General features: G+C 41.9%; 1 protein-coding gene across 2 annotated transcripts in view; it reads left to right on the forward strand.

Annotated features, from left to right (window-relative positions):
* LOC117363347 (signal peptide, CUB and EGF-like domain-containing protein 3) overlaps positions 1 to 6,206 on the forward strand; it is a 61,069-nt gene extending 54,863 nt beyond the window's left edge. The window contains exons 8-9 of one of the 2 annotated variants that reach the window (XM_033950897.1): positions 128 to 284; positions 5,074 to 6,206. In XM_033950897.1, coding sequence (XP_033806788.1) covers positions 128 to 284; positions 5,074 to 5,228 — 312 coding nt within the window. In that variant the 3' untranslated portion in view covers positions 5,229 to 6,206. The remainder of the gene's footprint in view (positions 1 to 127; positions 285 to 5,073) is intronic. The other variant, XM_033950908.1, reaches the window with a different exon arrangement.
* The last annotated feature ends 11,837 nt before the right edge of the window (positions 6,207 to 18,043 follow it).

The raw sequence follows: 18,043 nt of genomic DNA on the forward strand, positions 1-18,043 counted from the left end.
GGTTTGTTTGTTTGGTTTTTTTTTTTAAACCCTTCCTGGTCCTTCAGCTGTTTCTTCCATACTCAAATTCTAATACTGGTAGATTTTGAAGCATTACTGGATACAACTGGCTTGCATTTCTTCCTAGAGTCCTGACTTATACCCAGTAGACTGTCCCTGGGATGCATTTTGTCCTGCTGGTAGCATTGAGCCAAGATATTGCATGGAAACTTTTTTCCGCAAAGCAGGAAATACTTGTGAATTAGCACCTCTAACAATCGTACTTCTGGGATTCTCTTCCTTAAGTAAGTAATCTGAAACCTTTCTTTTATAAAATAGAACTAGTAGTGCATGTAACAGTGGATAAATATATCTAGATAAGATGAGAAAGGTGACCAGTAATCTAGATCTAATGAGATAGAGGGGAGATGCTTACTCTTTAGCTTGAGACTTTGTCATAATTTCAAAGGACTTGGACAATAAACTTTTGTTACTACTGTATTTATTTTGTATGTTGTTTGTAAACTGCCTAGATTTTAGGCAGTATATAAATTTTTTAAATAATGCAAAACAAAATTAGACCTTAGCTAGTGGGGAGGGAGCTGACCTGCTATGATGGTGTATACAGAGGGGGTTGAGGGCAGGCAGGTGAAAAGGGACTTGGTGGAAAAAATCAATAGATTTAGGGGCCATTTTACTAAAGCTTAGTGCATGTTAATGAACATTAGTGAGCATTATGTGCCACATGACTGATAGGTATCATATAGAATGTTCAGCACATAGCACACACGAAGGCCCAGATTCTTGAACTGGTGTTGATTTTTTTAGGCAGCAGTAAGCACCCAAACTCAGTTAAGAGTTTTAAAGCGCCTACTGGTGCCTAAAAAGTTGGTGTGAAGACACCAAAAAGGGAGCCAAAGGAGGCCTCAACGATGAGTCAATCAAGGCACAACAAAGGAGTCGTGAGGAGGCGATGTGCAGTTCAAAGTGCACTTTATTGATAGTAGCACTGCGAGGACTCAAAGATTCGACACTGGCAGTGTTTTGGCATCTATGCCTTTGTCAAGAGTCTCAAAGGCTGGTAGTTCTATCATATAACTAGAGCATTCAATACAGGGCAAATTTAGAAGCGAGCAGGAAAATATCTGGTGTCCAAAACGAAGCTGAGGGTCACGAGTGAAAAAAATTGGCGCCAGAATCACACCTATGGAGACACTTTGGGCTGCTGAATGCCACTTGTGGGTGTGGCTAATGCCAGAAGTGGCTTTCGGCATCTAAAGTGCCTCCGTATGCACTATTCATATTATTCATATGTGCCAGAAATGTAGGCTTTTAAAGCCTAAGCTTTAGTTAAAGGACCCCTTTGTTTCTTTTTTTGTTTACCCAAGGAGGCTACAGACCAATTTAAAAATTAAACATACATAAAATATCAAAGCTAAGAGGAGAATTATTATACTGTATATGTAAATGTTTAATTTTACATAGCATGATTTTCATCCACTATACTTAATAAGAAATGACTTGGTGGTAATAGATAGAAGTTATCATTTAGGGGATCATTTCTATAAAGCTTTTTCTATGTGTAGAGCCTATTACAGACACACATGGATTTTGATAAAATTGTGAAACCACATGTGTGTATAAAATAGGTGCAATACACATGTTGTCGGGTGGAGGAGTGTACGTGCAAATTTTATAAAGTACATGGTGCACGCAGGCCCTGCTATATGGTAAGCTGTGTTATTCTTTAATAGATTGGCTTATGTCTGATTTTCTTACACTGATTGTACTTTTAGTGCAGTTAAACCTTTTTTTAATATGGGAAAATTTGCAATAAAACCCTGAATTTGAAATTGCTCTCGCTGTAGAAAAATTGCTAAATTTTTATTTTATTTTTTACTTGGTATGAACAAAAAGCTCATTTGAAGTGAAGTACTATACTTGACCTCACATGACCCTGTTTGGCAATGAGTCCTAATGGCCCAGGTGAGCCCCAGATCCAAATGAGCAGCTGGCCTCCTACTTCTTCTTCCAACTCTGGTAACCCAAGTAGCCCCTGGACTCCCCACCCCCATCCCACCATCTCTGATGCTAGGACCATTATGCCAAACCAGGTGTAAATTTGTGTGTGGGCATTTGCATTGGATTTTGGACATACACAAGCAGACTCGTAATACAGGGAGTGGAAGACGTGTGCAATTTCTGTTTATAATTTAGATTGGCGCCTGTTCTTTTCTGAGATTCTCATAAAACGTTTTATATAAAAAAAGAGTGTGTATTAGAGAATGACACGGTGACAAAATTCATCACCGTTCCCGTCCCCGCGGATAACTGCGGGAAATAATCCCATGTAACTTTCTAGTGTCTATTTCAACCTCGGTCCTTCTACACCAGCATTCTTCAAAGCAAATCTTGCGGGTCAGTGGTTGTGCCCAATTATACTCTGATTCTTCCCTCTCTCCTTAAAGAATGACATGAAGATGGTTTCCCGCGGGGACGGGAACTGTGATGAATTTTGTCACCGTGTCATTCTCTAGTGTGTATACCAGGGGTCTCAAAGTCCCTCCTTGAGGGCTGCAATCCAGTCGGGTTTTTAGGATTTCCCCAATGAATATGCATTGAAAGCAGTGCATGCACATAGATCTCATGCATATTCATTGGGGAAATCCTGAAAACCCGACTGGATTGCGGCCCTCAAGGAGGGACTTTGAGACCCCTGGTGTATACCATTCTCCCAACGGAGCTCAGAATGGTTTGCATTAATTTATTCAGGTACTCAAGCATTTTCCCCAGTCCCAGTGGACTCGCAATCTATCTAATGTAACTGGGGCAATTGGGGGGGGGGGAATTAAGTGGCTTGCCTAGGGTCACAAGGAGCAGTGTGGATTTGAACCCACAACCTCAAGGTGCTGAGACTGTAGCTTTAACTACTGCACCACACTCATGTGTTTGTATATGTAGTTTGATATTTACACATATGGAGGGGTTTCTTATGTAAAATTCATGTTTATAAACATTAGCTTGTTAAAATGTCAGTGATTAAGTTTTCCCCAGGGGAGAGATGATTCTGGACATAGAATAGTACTGTGAAAAATTTACAATTTAGGATTTACTCCCCAATCATTAGTAGCAGTATAAAAACTTTTTTTTTTTAAGGCATAAAATAAGTGCATTTTTGGACATAGTATCTCCTTATAAAATTGCCCCTCCAATATCTAAACACTTGAATAAAATAAATCACAAGACCATAAATGAGGGATGATCCAGGGTGCAGGAGATGTGCGATCATCTCTAGCAAACTGGAGAGTATGACATAGTGGTTAGAGCTACATCCTCAGCACCCTGAGGTTGTGAATTCAAATCTCACGCTACTCCTTATGATCCTGGGCAAATCACTTAATCCTGCACTGTCCCAGGTACATTAGATAGACTGTGAGCCCGCTAGGGTAGATAGGGAAAAATGCTTGAGTATCTGATTGTAAACTGCTTAATATACCTTGACCAAGCAGTATATAAAAACCCCACTTCCTTCTCTTGACGGTGCCCTGGTTGGGGAGGAGGGACATGGGGGGAGGGACCAAATATGTTGCAAGGAAAGATAAAATCATTCCATGTCATTTGGGGGATCCAATGTGTAAGAAGGCTCAGTGTTATAATCTCCCTGAAAAAGTGCACCTGCAATGAAAGGCCATCAAAAGTGGGCAAAGGTTTGCTGGTTTCCACAAATGCTGATTGTAACCGAGCTTTAACTGAGCTTAATATTTTTTTTATCAGCGATGTAGTATATCACACTTCGGTTTATGTCTTGGATATGGAAGGTTGTTGTATAATATTCTTTCAAATAAAAATGATTTGGGAGGCCACTGTCGCAGGGCTGAGAGCTAATGTGCAAAAGGGCTAGAATACAGATGCAGTGCGGGAGCAAATGTGTGGCACTTCATCCCAGTTGACCCTCTTAGCCAACAATCCCTGGTGGCCCAAGTGGGTACCTAGATTCCCTTCCCCCTTCAAAAGATCTCCGTGGTAGCCTAACTGGGCCCTCTTTACCCCCACATCTGCTGCTAAACCAAATCTATGCCAATTTTTTTTTTTTTAAATCTCTCTCAGATGGAATCCAATAAGTGATTAAATAACATCTAGGTCAGGGAACTCAAAGTCCCTCCTTGAAGGCCGCAATCCAGTCGGGTTTTCAGGATTTCCCCAATGAATATGCATTGAAAGCAGTGCATGCACATAGATCTCATGCATATTCATTGGGGGAAATCCTGAAAACCTGACTGGATTGCGGCCCTCAAGGAGGAACTTTGAGACCCCTGATCTAGGTCATTGTATGTTCTTTTAATATACTGAATTTTTTATTTTTTTTTTTGTGCCTACATGCAGAAACACCATTTGTTACTATATTCAAAGCCCCCTAATTAACTGAATACACTCCTTGATTTTAAATGGTTACAAAATCAAAACTTATTGGTGCAGAAGTTGCAACCTTCAGACAATGCAATGTGACAAAGTGACCAGGTGTTCCTCAAGTGGCCCCCAAGGTCACCGAACATTACTGTTTGAGACTTTTTCCTTTGGGGAGATGTGAAAGACAGAGTGTACATACCTCCACTATCCACAACTATGGATGATCTGCAGGAACGCATCACTGAAGCTATAAACACGATCACGCCGGTATGCTTCGGAGAGTCTGGTCCGAGCTCGATTATCACATCGATGTTTGCCGAGTAACAGGTGGGATGCTCATCAAGTATATGCAATCAACAGATACCATATGAAACTTTATGAGTTGATGAAACTGTAGCCTCAAAGGTGAAAGAATATGCCAATATATTTTGGTTTTGTAACCATTTAAAATCAAGGAGTGTTTTTGTGGGCACCCTGTATATATGATTAACACCTAAAAACAGAAGCCCTTAGCAGCATGGGTAGGAATAACTGGGCAGACTGGAAGCTGTTGGTCTTTTTCCTGCTGTCCTCTGCTATGTCATTCATGTTGATTTTCTTGTCCTTTTTATAGTATAACACTACAATAAAACTCTCAAATATCTCAAAAATTCTGTTATCACATGACCTGCTTTTTTCTATTTGCAGTTGGAGTTCTTGCTATAATTGCATTGTTTCTTAAATTTAAGCAACGATGTAGCAGAATGTTTACGGTGCACTCACCATTACTATCCAAAGATGGATCGCCATGCAGATCATATGGGACTTACCCTGATGCTGAACCTGTCTACACAGGCTGGTAGTCTTCTGAATAAAATCCACACATTCGCATCACTCTATGCACTTTGGAGCCCTTTTACTAAACCGTGGTAACATTTGTAGTTACCAGGGTATTGACTAAACATGGGACTTTACCCTGCAGTAACTCTAAATTTAATGTGACAGTTCCCAGTGTTGTTACAGCTGTTGCATTAAATTTCCAGCTGCCATGCAGTACTTTTGCTTGGAAACAGTTGGTGCCTCCTCTTTAGGAAACACTAATTGCAAAAAAACCTAATTAACATCTATTCTAATCTTTGTGTGTTGCACACACTTAAACAGGCTCCAGGCAACTTGAAGAAGGAAAGGGAAGCGAGGGGAAAGAGGGAGGAACGAAGGAAGGAAGGGGGAAAGGAAAATAAGTTGCTAACCATATTAAGTAAAAGGACAGGTGCGTATGGTGATCTTTGCAGAATTAGTTTTCAAAGAGTAAAGTTTTCAGTTTCTTCCAGAATAGGGCATAGTTGGCTTCAGTTCTTATATGTAGTGTGCTAACCTTAAAACACCTTTCACACCCATTTTCAGTGCACAACATGCACCTAACACAAAAAGCATTTCATGTGCTGTTTACCATGCAAAACTTCTGCAAAGCCCCATAACCTGGCTGTGTGTTATCCATTTCCATGGGGTCAACCATGTATTAAGTGCTTAACACATTTAGTAAAAGGGCTCCTTTATGCCTTATGTTTTCTTAATTTGGGGTGGGGGGGGGGGGAACTCTTGCTATGGGTACTTTGAAATTCTGCACTGAAAAAAGATTTGGAAAAAAGTGAATTAGGTAATTAGGGTTTTTATTATATAGATAGATAAATATCCAAGTTATTTAAATATGTCTTGTATTTGATTTGTTAAGGTGAATAAAAGAAAGTAACTTGAACAATTATTTCATACTACAGTAGTTCAATAGTATATTTGATAGATGGTGTTTAGTACATGTATTTTTAAATAAAGGTTTTATACTTAATCTAGAGGCATTATTGTGTGTGTATGTGGAGGGGAAGAAAAACTAGTGGAAACTCATTTAAAGAATAAAATTACAGAACATGTAGACCAGGGGTGTCCAACCTGTGGCCCAGCGAAGTATTTTGTGCGGCTCCGATCGAGAGCAATGCAACGTTTTCCTCTGCTGTCTCTGGGTGTTTACCGTCTGGCCGGCTCCTGCCTCTGTCTTGCTGCAGCGTTTGCGCATTTGTGTGGCCCCCAGAAACATTTTTTTCGGCCAATGCGACCCAGGGAAGCCAAAAGGTTGGACACCCCTGATGACAAACATGGTTTAATGGGACAGAGTCAGAATGGATTTAGCCAAGGGAAGTATTGCCTCACCAATTTCTTTTCTTGAAGGCATGAATAAACATGTGGAGAAAGGTGAGCCAGTTGATGTAGTTTATCTAGATATTCAAAAAGCTTTTGAGGGACTCCTGATAAAATGAAAGTGTCATGGGATAAGAGGCAATGTTTTGTTGAATTTTAGGAATTGGTTATTGGATAGAAAACAGAGGATAGGGTTAAATGGCCATTTTTCTCAATGGAGGAGGATGAACAGAGGCATGCTGCAGGGATCTGTACTGGGATCAATGGTATTTAACATATTTATAAATGGTCTGAAAATCAGAATGACAAATGAGGTGGTTAACTTTGTAGATGAGACAAACTATTCAAAGTTGTTAAAACACATGCGGACTGAAAAATTGCAGGAAGACCTTAGAAAATTGGCATCCAAATGGTACAAGAAATTTAATGTGGACAAATGCAAAGTAATACTTATTGAGAAGACTACTCCAAATCATAGTTAATTAATGATAGGGTCCATTTTAGGAGTCAGCACCCAAGAAAAAGATCTAGGGGGAAGATTCTCAAAACCCATCGTACCTTTAATGATTGTCGCTAAACTGGTTCCAGCCAGTTTAGCGTGGAAGAATTCTACCAGCTATTTCTCAAAAGGGCTCACTGTGGTCTTTTCAAAACTTCCTGGCAGACTCTGCAATGCAAATGTATTGCAATGAGGTCATTAATATTTAAACAAGCACTCCAGGCAATTCTCTATTATTACCAGGTGATCCCTAACCTCACTGTCTTACATTTGCAGACAAAATTTTTCAAGCATTCACAGGAAAGTAAGGCTTTGACAGCTCAGACCTGCCAGAAAGCTATGCTCTGACACCCCCGACAGGAGGGATGCCAATTCCTTCTTGCTGCCTGTGATTCCCACACCCAACCCTCCCAGGAGGGATGCCCACTCCCTCCTACTGCTGGTGATTCCCACCCTAACCCCCCCCCCCAGAATAGATGCCCACTCCCTCTTTCCGCCAGTGATGCCCCCACCCCTGATATCCCTATACCTCTCAGTCCAAGGCTGGCCAGAGGGATGCCTAATGCCTCTGGCCAGTAGGCCTGCCTCTTCAAAATGGCGGGCCTTCCCCTCCCTGATGCATCCTAAGGCTCTAGCCCAGGTGCTTAAGGAGACCCCATAGGAGGGGCCTTAAACACCTGGGCAAATCAGAGCCTTCACTGGGGTGAAGCTGCACTCTACACACTGGACTGTAAACATGCAATAGCTTATTACTTGGATCAGGCTAAACATCATAGAACTTCTATGCAGCTGTTCCTGTCATTCGATTCTAATAGACTTGGAGCTCCAGTCACCAAGAGAACCATCGCCACATGCCTGGCAGACTGTATCTCCATTTGCGATGCTCAGCTGGGCTGACACTGGAAAGCTGTGTCACTGCACATAATGTTTGAGCAATAGCAACTTCATAAACCTTACGGGGTCAGACCAATGGTCCATCTAGCCCAGTAGCTTGTCCTCGTGGCCAATTCCCCTGGTCCTCAATTCATACATTTACATCTTACTATTGTTTGGAGAATCATTCCAGATGATATAGCTGGTTCAGCCAAGCAGTTCTGCAAAATATATTTTCTACTTAGATGCCAACATCCTGCCAACCCCTTTGTTTCTCTTCTCAGAAGCACAATCCTGGTAGCTAGGGAGTCCCACATGTGCGAATATGCTGCCTCTGTGTTCTCAGAGAAATCATAGTTACTCACCTGTAGCAGGTGTTATTCGAGGACAAGCAGAAAGCTATTCTCGCAACCCTCCACCGCCCCTAGTTTGCTTCTTAGCTTTGTTACTGAACTCAAGCCAATGTCAGACAGGAAGGCACCAGCATGTGCGCAGTATGGGCACGCTTAAAGATTTAAAGTGACAGTACACTCTGTGCTGAGTTCTGTCGATGATGTCACCCACGTGTGAGAATATCTGCCTGCTGTCCTTGAGTAACACCTGCTACAGGTGAGTAGCTATGCTTTCTCTCAGACTTATTTTCACATATAACACATATCACCTTAATTATTTAATCACACATTGGACCTGTTTTGGTGCTGAGGAGCCTTTATCAAAGAACCAAAAGAATGATATATAATTTTAAGAAGAAAAAACAACTCAATTTCATCCAATTTCTGGATAGAAAAGAAACCAGTCAAGAGGCTGGAAGTCTTGAAATACAAAGTGTTGTAATAAGGGTCAATAAAAGCAACAGGTAGGGGGAAGTGACATCACTGGGTTGAATGAACGGGTGACTACTCAGCTCCGTATGCCTTGAGTATTTTTCTTTGATTTAACCCTCTCTATCGAGTGATTTCAACCCATTCTAGTGTTGATTTGCACTTGGGTTACCCTGTAGCATCTGTTATTATCGTTATGGCTCACTCTGCTCGTAAAACGCTGCAGGATTATGCCTTTGGCCCGTTATCGCTGGAGGCCTCTAAAATGGTGCCGCATGGAGGGGGCTTGTCTGCCCCGCCGACTGTGCCAGTTTCAACTGTTACGGAGGATTCTTCTATTTTACCGCAAGAAAGAGTTAAAATCCCAACAGGTCTATATTTATGACAAATTGGAAGATCTGGAAAATAGGAGCCGGCGCTCTAATTTGAGGATTCAGGGTATCCCTGAGTCTGCTGAATATCAAAATTGTGAGCAAATTGCGCAACAAATTGTGTTATCACTCTTGGGGGCAGATCTGGGAGACCGATCTGCAGCAGGCATACATGTCGAACGAGCGCATAGAGCTTTAATGTCACCACGGGGCAATAAGCCCACAGATATTGTGGTCTGCTTTAAGGACTTTAAACTTAAGGAAGCTATTTTGCAGAAGGCCAGGTCTCTTCCTGTGCTTAAATGGGGATCTGTGGACTTTGAGCTATATCAAGATCTCTCTGCTGTCACTTTGCGCAGGCGAGCAGAATTGAAGCCTTTGCTCTGTTATTTACTTGAGCAAAAAATTAAATATAGATGGCGTCATCCTTTTGCCCTTCTATTTTATTTGGAGGGCTCTCTGCGTACGGAGAGATCTCTTTCGGAGGCCTCACAGATTTTCTCTGGAATTTCCTTTGGTGAGTCTTCTTCCTCATCTTCTGACCAGATGGCTACCATTCGTCCTCAAGGGCCTGGAGAATCGCGACCTCGCTGGCAATGTGCTCGTTGAGAGGGTGGTCATCTGAAATGTCAATCACTGGATCAGAGTCTATCTTCGGGCACCTGACGGAACTGTTTTTTTTCTTTTTGAATGCATTATCTTTTTTGTTTCTGGGCTGTTTTAGGTTGCTCGGATCTTTTCACTAGGAGACTTACTCTTGAGGATGCTTTTTTGGTCTTTGGGTTGTTATCATATATAAAAAAAACAAAACAAAAAAAATAACAACCTATGATCACAAATCAGGACACAAACAAAAAAAAAAGCAAAAATATATATTATCTTTTTGCTTGTATGTTGTCTATGGTTCAGAGAGAGGGGTGGTTGGTTTTTTTTCTGTTTTTCAGCCCCAGTCTTTTGGCTTGTGGACTTGTTCATTTGGCAGGGTATATGGAGAGGGGCCCTTCCCTTCTCAGATTACAGGGTGTGCTGGTTTTCCTTTTTCTAGTACCCTCTTGTATGGGATTGATGGGAGGGTGGGGGTGGGAGGGGTTGTTGGAGGGAGATGGTAGGAGGGGGTTTGTAGGGATTCAGGAAGTAGTGTATGTTGGACATTTTGCTTTATTGGTGGTTCTATGTGTGCTTTGGAATTGGTATTCCTGAATGTTCGAGGGCTTAATATCCCTATGAGGCGTCATCTCCTTTATAAAGCAGAGTGGGCAGACTTGATGGGCTGTAGCCCTTTTCTGCCGTCATCTTCTATGTTTCTATGTTTTAATATATCTAAGAAATGTCTTGTCTCCCTGTTTTAACTGAGCAGCGATAGAAATACAAAGCAATATATAACATCCCTCCACATCCCGCACTTCTTTCAGCACCTGAGCATGCACATTGTAAACTTATACCACACAGATAGACTAATAACTAGCACCATATTTATTAAAATAAGCAGTGCTCAATGAAAGATACCATTTCCTGCTACTAACCGGATAGAATTCATTGATGATTCACCGGTGCAGGCATCTGAGGGCACAGTTTATAAAACAAAGATAATTATCATTACAAGTCTTTTGTTTCAGTTGTTCTCCATATTCCTGTCATCACAGGCCAGGGACGCTATGGAGACATGACAAACCGCTCTCACATGAGGCAAATGACAGAACCCTCCACCTCATAAAAATCCCAACAAATATAAAACTACCCAAAACAAACTCCATCGCAGCAGCTCTAGTAAACGCCAGATCTGTTAATGGCAAAGACCTTATCCTTCTAGATGCCATAACAGACAACAGATGGGATCTCCTTCTAGTGACTGAAACATGGCTAAAAGACAACGACAGGGCCACCCTGGGTGCACTATGCCCTCAAGGCTACCAAGCACTGGCATGTTCCCGACCCCCAAAAAAGAGGATGGGATTGCAGCTATCGCAAAATCCAATCTAAACCCAAGACACAAACTCCATTTCTCTATAAGGCCTGGATGGCCTCATTTTCTCTATAGGCCATGGCAAAAAAAACCCCAAACATATTCATATTAATCTCCTCCCCTATGTCTTTACTAGACAAACTAATAACCATAAGTGACCTCTCAGTCAACCACAAACAAATTATCATCTTAGGAGACTAACTTTGCTGAATACCCAGACATCACCAGTGTACCAAGGGAATTCACAAAAACACTGTCTGACCTAGGTTTCATCCAACAAGTCAACTCCCCACCCACTCCTCCAGGAACACTCTAGATCTCATCTTCATCTCCAAAGGCATGCTACTCGACAACAAACCAACCCAGCTAACAGATACTCAGGTCACCCTGGACCGACCACCATGTTCAACCTAAACGTCAATACCAAAGGGCCCACAAAAAATTCCGTGTCACAAAAAGCAACCACATTTGACCCAAAGTCGGTCAACTTTCACGATTTTTCCATTTGGCATCTCCAAAATAGACTACTCACAAGTTCCATGACCAACTCAAAAGAGGAAGAGGAAAAGATGCAGGCATGGCATTCTGGCATAAAGTCACTATATGAGAAATTAGCAAGAGTCAAAAAACTCAAAACACACACAAGATCTTTCTCATCACCCTGGTTCACAGATAGCCTGAGAACAGAAAAAGAAAGCGGAAAAAACTTGGTGCAAAACTCAAAACGCCGAGGACAAACCTACCTGGAAAAGCCTCTTGAAAGATTACAAACTAGCACCGCTCAAAACAAAAAAGGCATACTTCACAAACCTAATATCCAAAATCCCCAACAGATCAAAAGCCATCTTCTCACTGTCGAAAAACCTTTTCAGCTCCTCCCAAGGACCACACCACATCCAAAAATCAAACTTAGACAGTGAATCCCTCTCAAATTTCTTCCATGACAAAGATATTAAAGATATGAGAATCCTTAGACCTAGAAGTCAAAGCTTTGCCAAGCATCCCAAAGACTTTACCAAATAATAACCTACACACAATAGACTCTCTAGACAGCTTCATACCAGAAGTGCATGCAAATAGATCTCAATTATATTCATTGGGGAAATCCTGAAAACCCGATTGGATTCCAGCCCTCGAGGACTGGAGTTGTCCGTGTCTGCTCTAGACAGATGGAACGTACAAATGCAGTCCCCAAAAAGCTAGGGTGGGCTTGCTGCACTGGCCTGTAAGACCAAGGACCCAAAGGCAGAGACCTGTCTTGACACCACATCCACTCTGTCAAACGTGTGCAGGGAAGACCATGCTACTGCCATGCAAATCTCCACAGGGGAGGCAGCTCTAGCTTCGGCCCATGAAGAAGCCACAATCCTGGTAGAATGTGCCATACATCCTCTTTCTACTTCTGTATTCTTTCCCAATTTAAGAAAGTAATGGGGAGAGGTGGGGGGAAGAGGACAAAACTTGTTCCTGGTAGCAGGTGCCCCATAGAAACACTACTATCCCCGGGAGAAATAAGATGGCCGCATTGTAGAGAGGATGCTGAGTTGAGCTCTCCTGCGGAATTAAATTTCTACCTGGTATCGGGCTTAATCTTGCTGGCGACATGCCAAAAAGACGAGGCAGAACGGCTGCTTCAGCCCGGCAGCCGGGATCCGCTTCAACGAGGCAGGAGGGAATAACTCGTTTCTTCACATCTTCGCCACAGGGCGTTCCGGCTGAGCCGAATCAGAGAGAGATTTTGGCTCTCGGGAGCGAAGTCTCGCTCAGCCCCGCGGGACCTCCATCTCCTCTGCAGCCGCGAGACTGGGGAATAGCGGCGGTTCCACAAGGACGGATGGCGTCGCCGATGGAGCTGGAGGGCTTGCCTAATCCTCAAGTGCTCTCGGCAGGAATAACTACATCGGAGGAGGTGGCTGAGATTTCAGTGAGTGAAGGACAGGTTTCTACAGTCCTTCCTTTGGTAAGACCAGCTGAGATAACTTTAGAGTCTATTTGGACGGCGTTAGACTCTTTGTATAAACTATGTGCAGGAACCCTACCTCAGGTGACTCTTCAAGAAAGGAGACTGGACAAATTACAAGAGGAGTTGAAGGATCAGGAAGGAAAGGTTCAAAATTTGGATCAGAAATTTCAAAGTTTACAAGCTTCTCAGTCTGTTATTTTGCAGGACAGATTACTATTTACTAGGAAAATGGAAAACTTTGAAAATTATATGAAAATGTTGAATTTAAGAATCCTTAATTTTCCTAAGGTGTTAACAACACCGCCTAAGGAAATGTTTTACAAGTTCCTAAAAGAAATATTCAAATATCCTGATGCCGGACTACCTCCTTTACATAGGATATATTATTTGCCAGTATCAAAACAGAAAACTTCAGGTACAGAAGTTTCTCCTGAATTTCCTAATCCTTTGAACTTAACAGAAGTTCTTGAAACTTCAGTGGATGAAGTAATCTGTTGTTCTACTCTTGTGGTGGCGTTTGTCTTTCAACAAGACAAAGAGGCACTTCTTAGACTGTTCTTCAGGTTGAAAGAAGTGACCTTTCTGGATAGTAAGATCAGTATGTTTCCAGACGTCTCAAAAGCAACTCAGACCAGACGGAAGAGGTTCCTTGAACTGAAACAGTTTGTAATACAATTGGGGGCCAAATACCAATTGAGATATCCTTGTAAATGTAAGATCCTTTTGGATCAACATTCATATATATTCTTTGAGCCCTCACAATTACAATTTTTTCTCGAAGGAAAGGGAATAACAACTTCAAATATCTCTGAAGGGAATGTAGGATAACTCCCAAAGTAAAGTAAGAGGAAGATGTACTCTACAAATATGGTTTACTGATACTATCTTATTATAAATATCTCTCACAAATGTGAATTGTTTCTCCTCCAGAATGTGGACTAATTAAGAGTGAATTTTTGGCTCAATTATGAAAATGGACATTATCCAGATATATTTTTTTTCCTTTAAAACTTGTGGAAGTTCTCTCTTTATTTTCTTATACAAGTAATGTATATGTATCTATATATAAAATGATTAAAAAAAAAAGAAACACTACCATCCCAACAACCCTATAAAAGAATGCTGACCTGAAGACTTTGGCCTTCACGGATGATCTTTTTCTTATTCTTACTCGACCTCAGGTTTCTTTACCTGCTGCGTTGGATCTCCTCTTCGAGTATGGGTTTTACTCTGGCTTATCGCTTAATCTGGATAAATCGGTCGCCCTTCCCTCTTGCCTTGCAGTTCGCACGAGGTGGAGGGGTCCCTTTCCCCTCCAGTGGGCGGAGTCTGAACTGAAATATTTGGGAGTCCTCATACCTTGTGACCTTTCCTGTCTTTATTCTCTGAATGTTGAGCCGTTGTTCCACGCTCTTGCTACTCGATTGCAGTTATGGCAGAGTCTCCTGTTATCTCTTCTGGGTAAAGTGAGTCTCTACAATATGCTTCTTGTACCGAGTTGGTTGTATGTTTTTCAGGTTCTCCCGTTTTACTTGACTTCTGCGGATGAGAAGAGACTGGAATGTTTGGTTCAGAGGTTTCTTTGGGCAGGTAAGTGAGCTCGTTTGTCTTATCGACTGGTGGCGTCCCCGTGGTACAAGGGTGGTTTAGGCTTGTTGAATCTTCGTCATTTGACTGTTGGTTGTGGCATGCGTCACATTAATGATTTCTTTCGGGGTACTGCTCATTTTACTAATACTTCTTTGGAGCTTTCTTGCTTCGCAAAGTCTCATTTTAGTGCTTATCTTCACTCTGTCCCTTTAGCTCAACCTATACCCCCTTTCTTATTACAGTTTTGCACTCCCCTTTGCAGAAGGCTTGACGATGGGTCTGCAAATTCCACTCTCTTAGTTCTACTATATCTCCTCTTCTGGGAATTTTCCGCCGGGGGTGGATGTTTTGTTTTGTTCGTTGGGAAGCAGGGGGATCCACTATTTGTTTCACTTGGTGGATGATGCGGGGAAAATTAAGCCCTTTGTGTTATGTCAAGAATTTGGCCTCCCTCGAACCGATGTCTTTGCTTACCTGCAAATTCACCATTATATTGCTTCTCTGCCTCCCGGCCATTTGGCGGCCTCTTGTCAGGAGCTTTTATCCACAGCACTTACCCTTGGATCTCAGTTCCTTGTTCCTCTCAAATTTCATCATAGACATTTGAAGGATGAATCCCCCCTGCTTGATCATGTTCGATTGAGGGATGCTTGGGCTCGTGATCTTTATGTACTTTTACCTGAGGACGTTGTCCTTTGTGCTGTACGTAAATTGCCTGCTTTTCGCAAATATACCACTTTTTGGGAACAACATTATAAATTGGTTTTACGCTTGTATATTTCCCCTAAAAGAGCTCACCTTTCGGGGTTTCGAGCCTCTTCTGACTGTCCCCGCTGTGCTGCCCCTGATGCTGGATTGGGACATATGTTCTGGACTTGTCCTATTATTCAGTCCTTTTGGGACACTATTTTTATTTTTGTTGAGCATTTTTGGTGTCCCTCTTCACTTTACCCCTTGAAGACTGCGGCATTTCTTCGATGGACTGTGGTGATTGCCCTCAAGTGTATTTTGCTTAAGTGGCTAGAGGCAGAGGGACATTATTTTTCCCTATGGCGCTGCCGTCTGATCACTCTTTTGCTGTGGGAATGCCGGGATGTGCATGACTTTTCCTCCCTGCCTGGCTGGATTTTTCAACGCACCTGGGAGCCTTTTTGGAATACTAAGACTCCGGTGGCACATAGCCGCCTCCGGAACTGTTGACTTGTTTTCTTCTTTGCACATGTTGTCTGATTGTTTATCACTGCCTTTTATTTGACTGCTTTACTTGAATTGGACTTGAGGGAGGATTGGGGTTGGGGGTAGGTTGGCGATTTGTGTTTTGTCTATGTCTATCTTGTTCTTGTGTGGTGTTTCCCTTTTCATTTTTTGGCTGGTTCTTATTGCTATTTACTGTTGGGGAACATGTGGGGTTTGTGTTTTGGGGTGGTTCCTATTTGTTGGGTTTTGTGCTATTTAAAAAGTGAGCTTCATTTTTGTGTCGTCTTGTACTTCTGTACCATTTCTTGAGCTCAATAAAATATATTTTACAGTAAAAGTGAATGCTCAGAACACTGGAGCAAAAAGACTTAATCAAACTGAATCAGGGCAAAGGTATGCAAGACTAATTCATAAGAGCAGACTCAACCCATGTGTGTAGGGCATAGGCTATACCAAGACCTTTATACCTCCTGAAGAATACTGTTGTATCAGTTCAACTTCATCACTTGTAAGAAGCAGAGAAAAGTTCCAGGCTGCATTTTTCCTTATACTGGTGATGTTACTGCTAAGTTCAATTTCTTTGCCTCTATCTTCTGATAAGCTGGTATAACCCATCAGCCTGGACTACTCTAGCAGTACAAAGCTTAGGGACTCTCAATGAAGTTATATGGAAATACTTTTAAAACAAATGGAAGGAAATATTTTTTCATTCAACAAATAGTTAAGCTCTGGAACTCTTTTCCAGAAGATGTGGTAACAGATGTATTTCTGGGTTTAGAAAAGATTTGGACAAGTTTCTGGAGGATAAGTCCATAGTCTGTTTGCCCTAGGATTGATATCATGGAATGTTGCTATTTGGGTTTCTGCCAAGTAATTGTGACCTGGATGGCCACTGTTGGAAACAGGATATTGGGTTAGATCAGGGGTCTCAAAGTCCCTCCTTGAGGGCCACAATCCAGTCAGGTTTTTAGGATTTCCCCAATGAATATGCATGAGATCTATGTGCATGCATTGCTTTCAATGCATATTCATTGGGGAAATCCTGAAAACCCGACTGGATTGCGGCCCTCAAGGAGGAACTTTGAGATCCCTGGGTTAGATGGACCATTGATCTTACCCAGTATGGCTACAGGTTAGGTTCTTACCTTGCTAATATCATTCTCCCCATGCTTGCAAGGTATGCAGAAGGAATCAATTCCCATGTTTTCAACTCCTTCTCCAGAGGGCTCAGTTGCCCCCTTCAGTTTGTACCAAAGCAGGCGATAGCCCTATATAGGAACACATAATAAGGAGGGGTATGGGGAGACTCCCTGAATTACAAATCTGTTCTGCTCTGAAAGTATAACAAACATGTTAATCATCATAATTAAACAATCAAGACATCAAAATAACCATAACAATCAGAAACATTTATGGAGCTCAAATATTCACACAATGTGTTATAGCAATACTGTAGATTATTCTTTATACTCTTAAGGTCTAATTGACATCAAAATCTCAGTTTTGACTCTAACTCCTTGCCTGAAATAGTAGGAAGGCTGAGTAACACTATCAGGACAGGGTTGCAGAATGACACACCTATCTACTAGAAAAGATATTAGCAAGGTAAGAACCTAATTGTAGTTCTAACTCTTCCTTCCCTTTTGTTCCCGTTTGTCAATGTCAACGTCTTTTAAAAATTATTACTCCCTGTTTGTTTAAAATGTATTTTATTTAGTACTTTGTTTTAGTGTTTTTGTACACCGCCTTGAAGGCTTGATTGGGCGGTATAAGAAATTTTAAATAAACTTGATAGAGTCCACAGGGATGGGGCAGGGACAAATTTTCAAAAGAACCAACTGGTTCCATCCCAATCCCTGGGAGTACTAGTCAACACAGCAAAAAGCTGAGTCTATCTTCCAGAGGCTCTGCACTCAGATAATGGACATGCTGGCCAAGCCAACTTCATCTGCGTGGCACTGTCTTCAAGTACTAGGCTCCATGTCAGCCGCTATAGATATCCTTTGGGCAAAGGCTCACATGTGTCCTCTCTAAAATGCAATAATGTCTCGGTTGTCCCGTTGTAGAGAATGGTGCCGGGACAAAATTTGTCCCCGCCCCATCCCTGCGGACTCTGTCAAGTTTCAAGTTTATTTAAAATTTCTTATACCACCCAATCATGCCTTCTAGGCAGTGTACAAAAACGCTAAAATAAAGTACTGATAATGATGC

The sequence above is a fragment of the Geotrypetes seraphini genome, chromosome 1 (genome assembly GCF_902459505.1).
Source record: "Geotrypetes seraphini chromosome 1, aGeoSer1.1, whole genome shotgun sequence".
In the NCBI taxonomy this organism is placed as follows: Eukaryota; Metazoa; Chordata; class Amphibia; order Gymnophiona; family Dermophiidae; genus Geotrypetes; species Geotrypetes seraphini.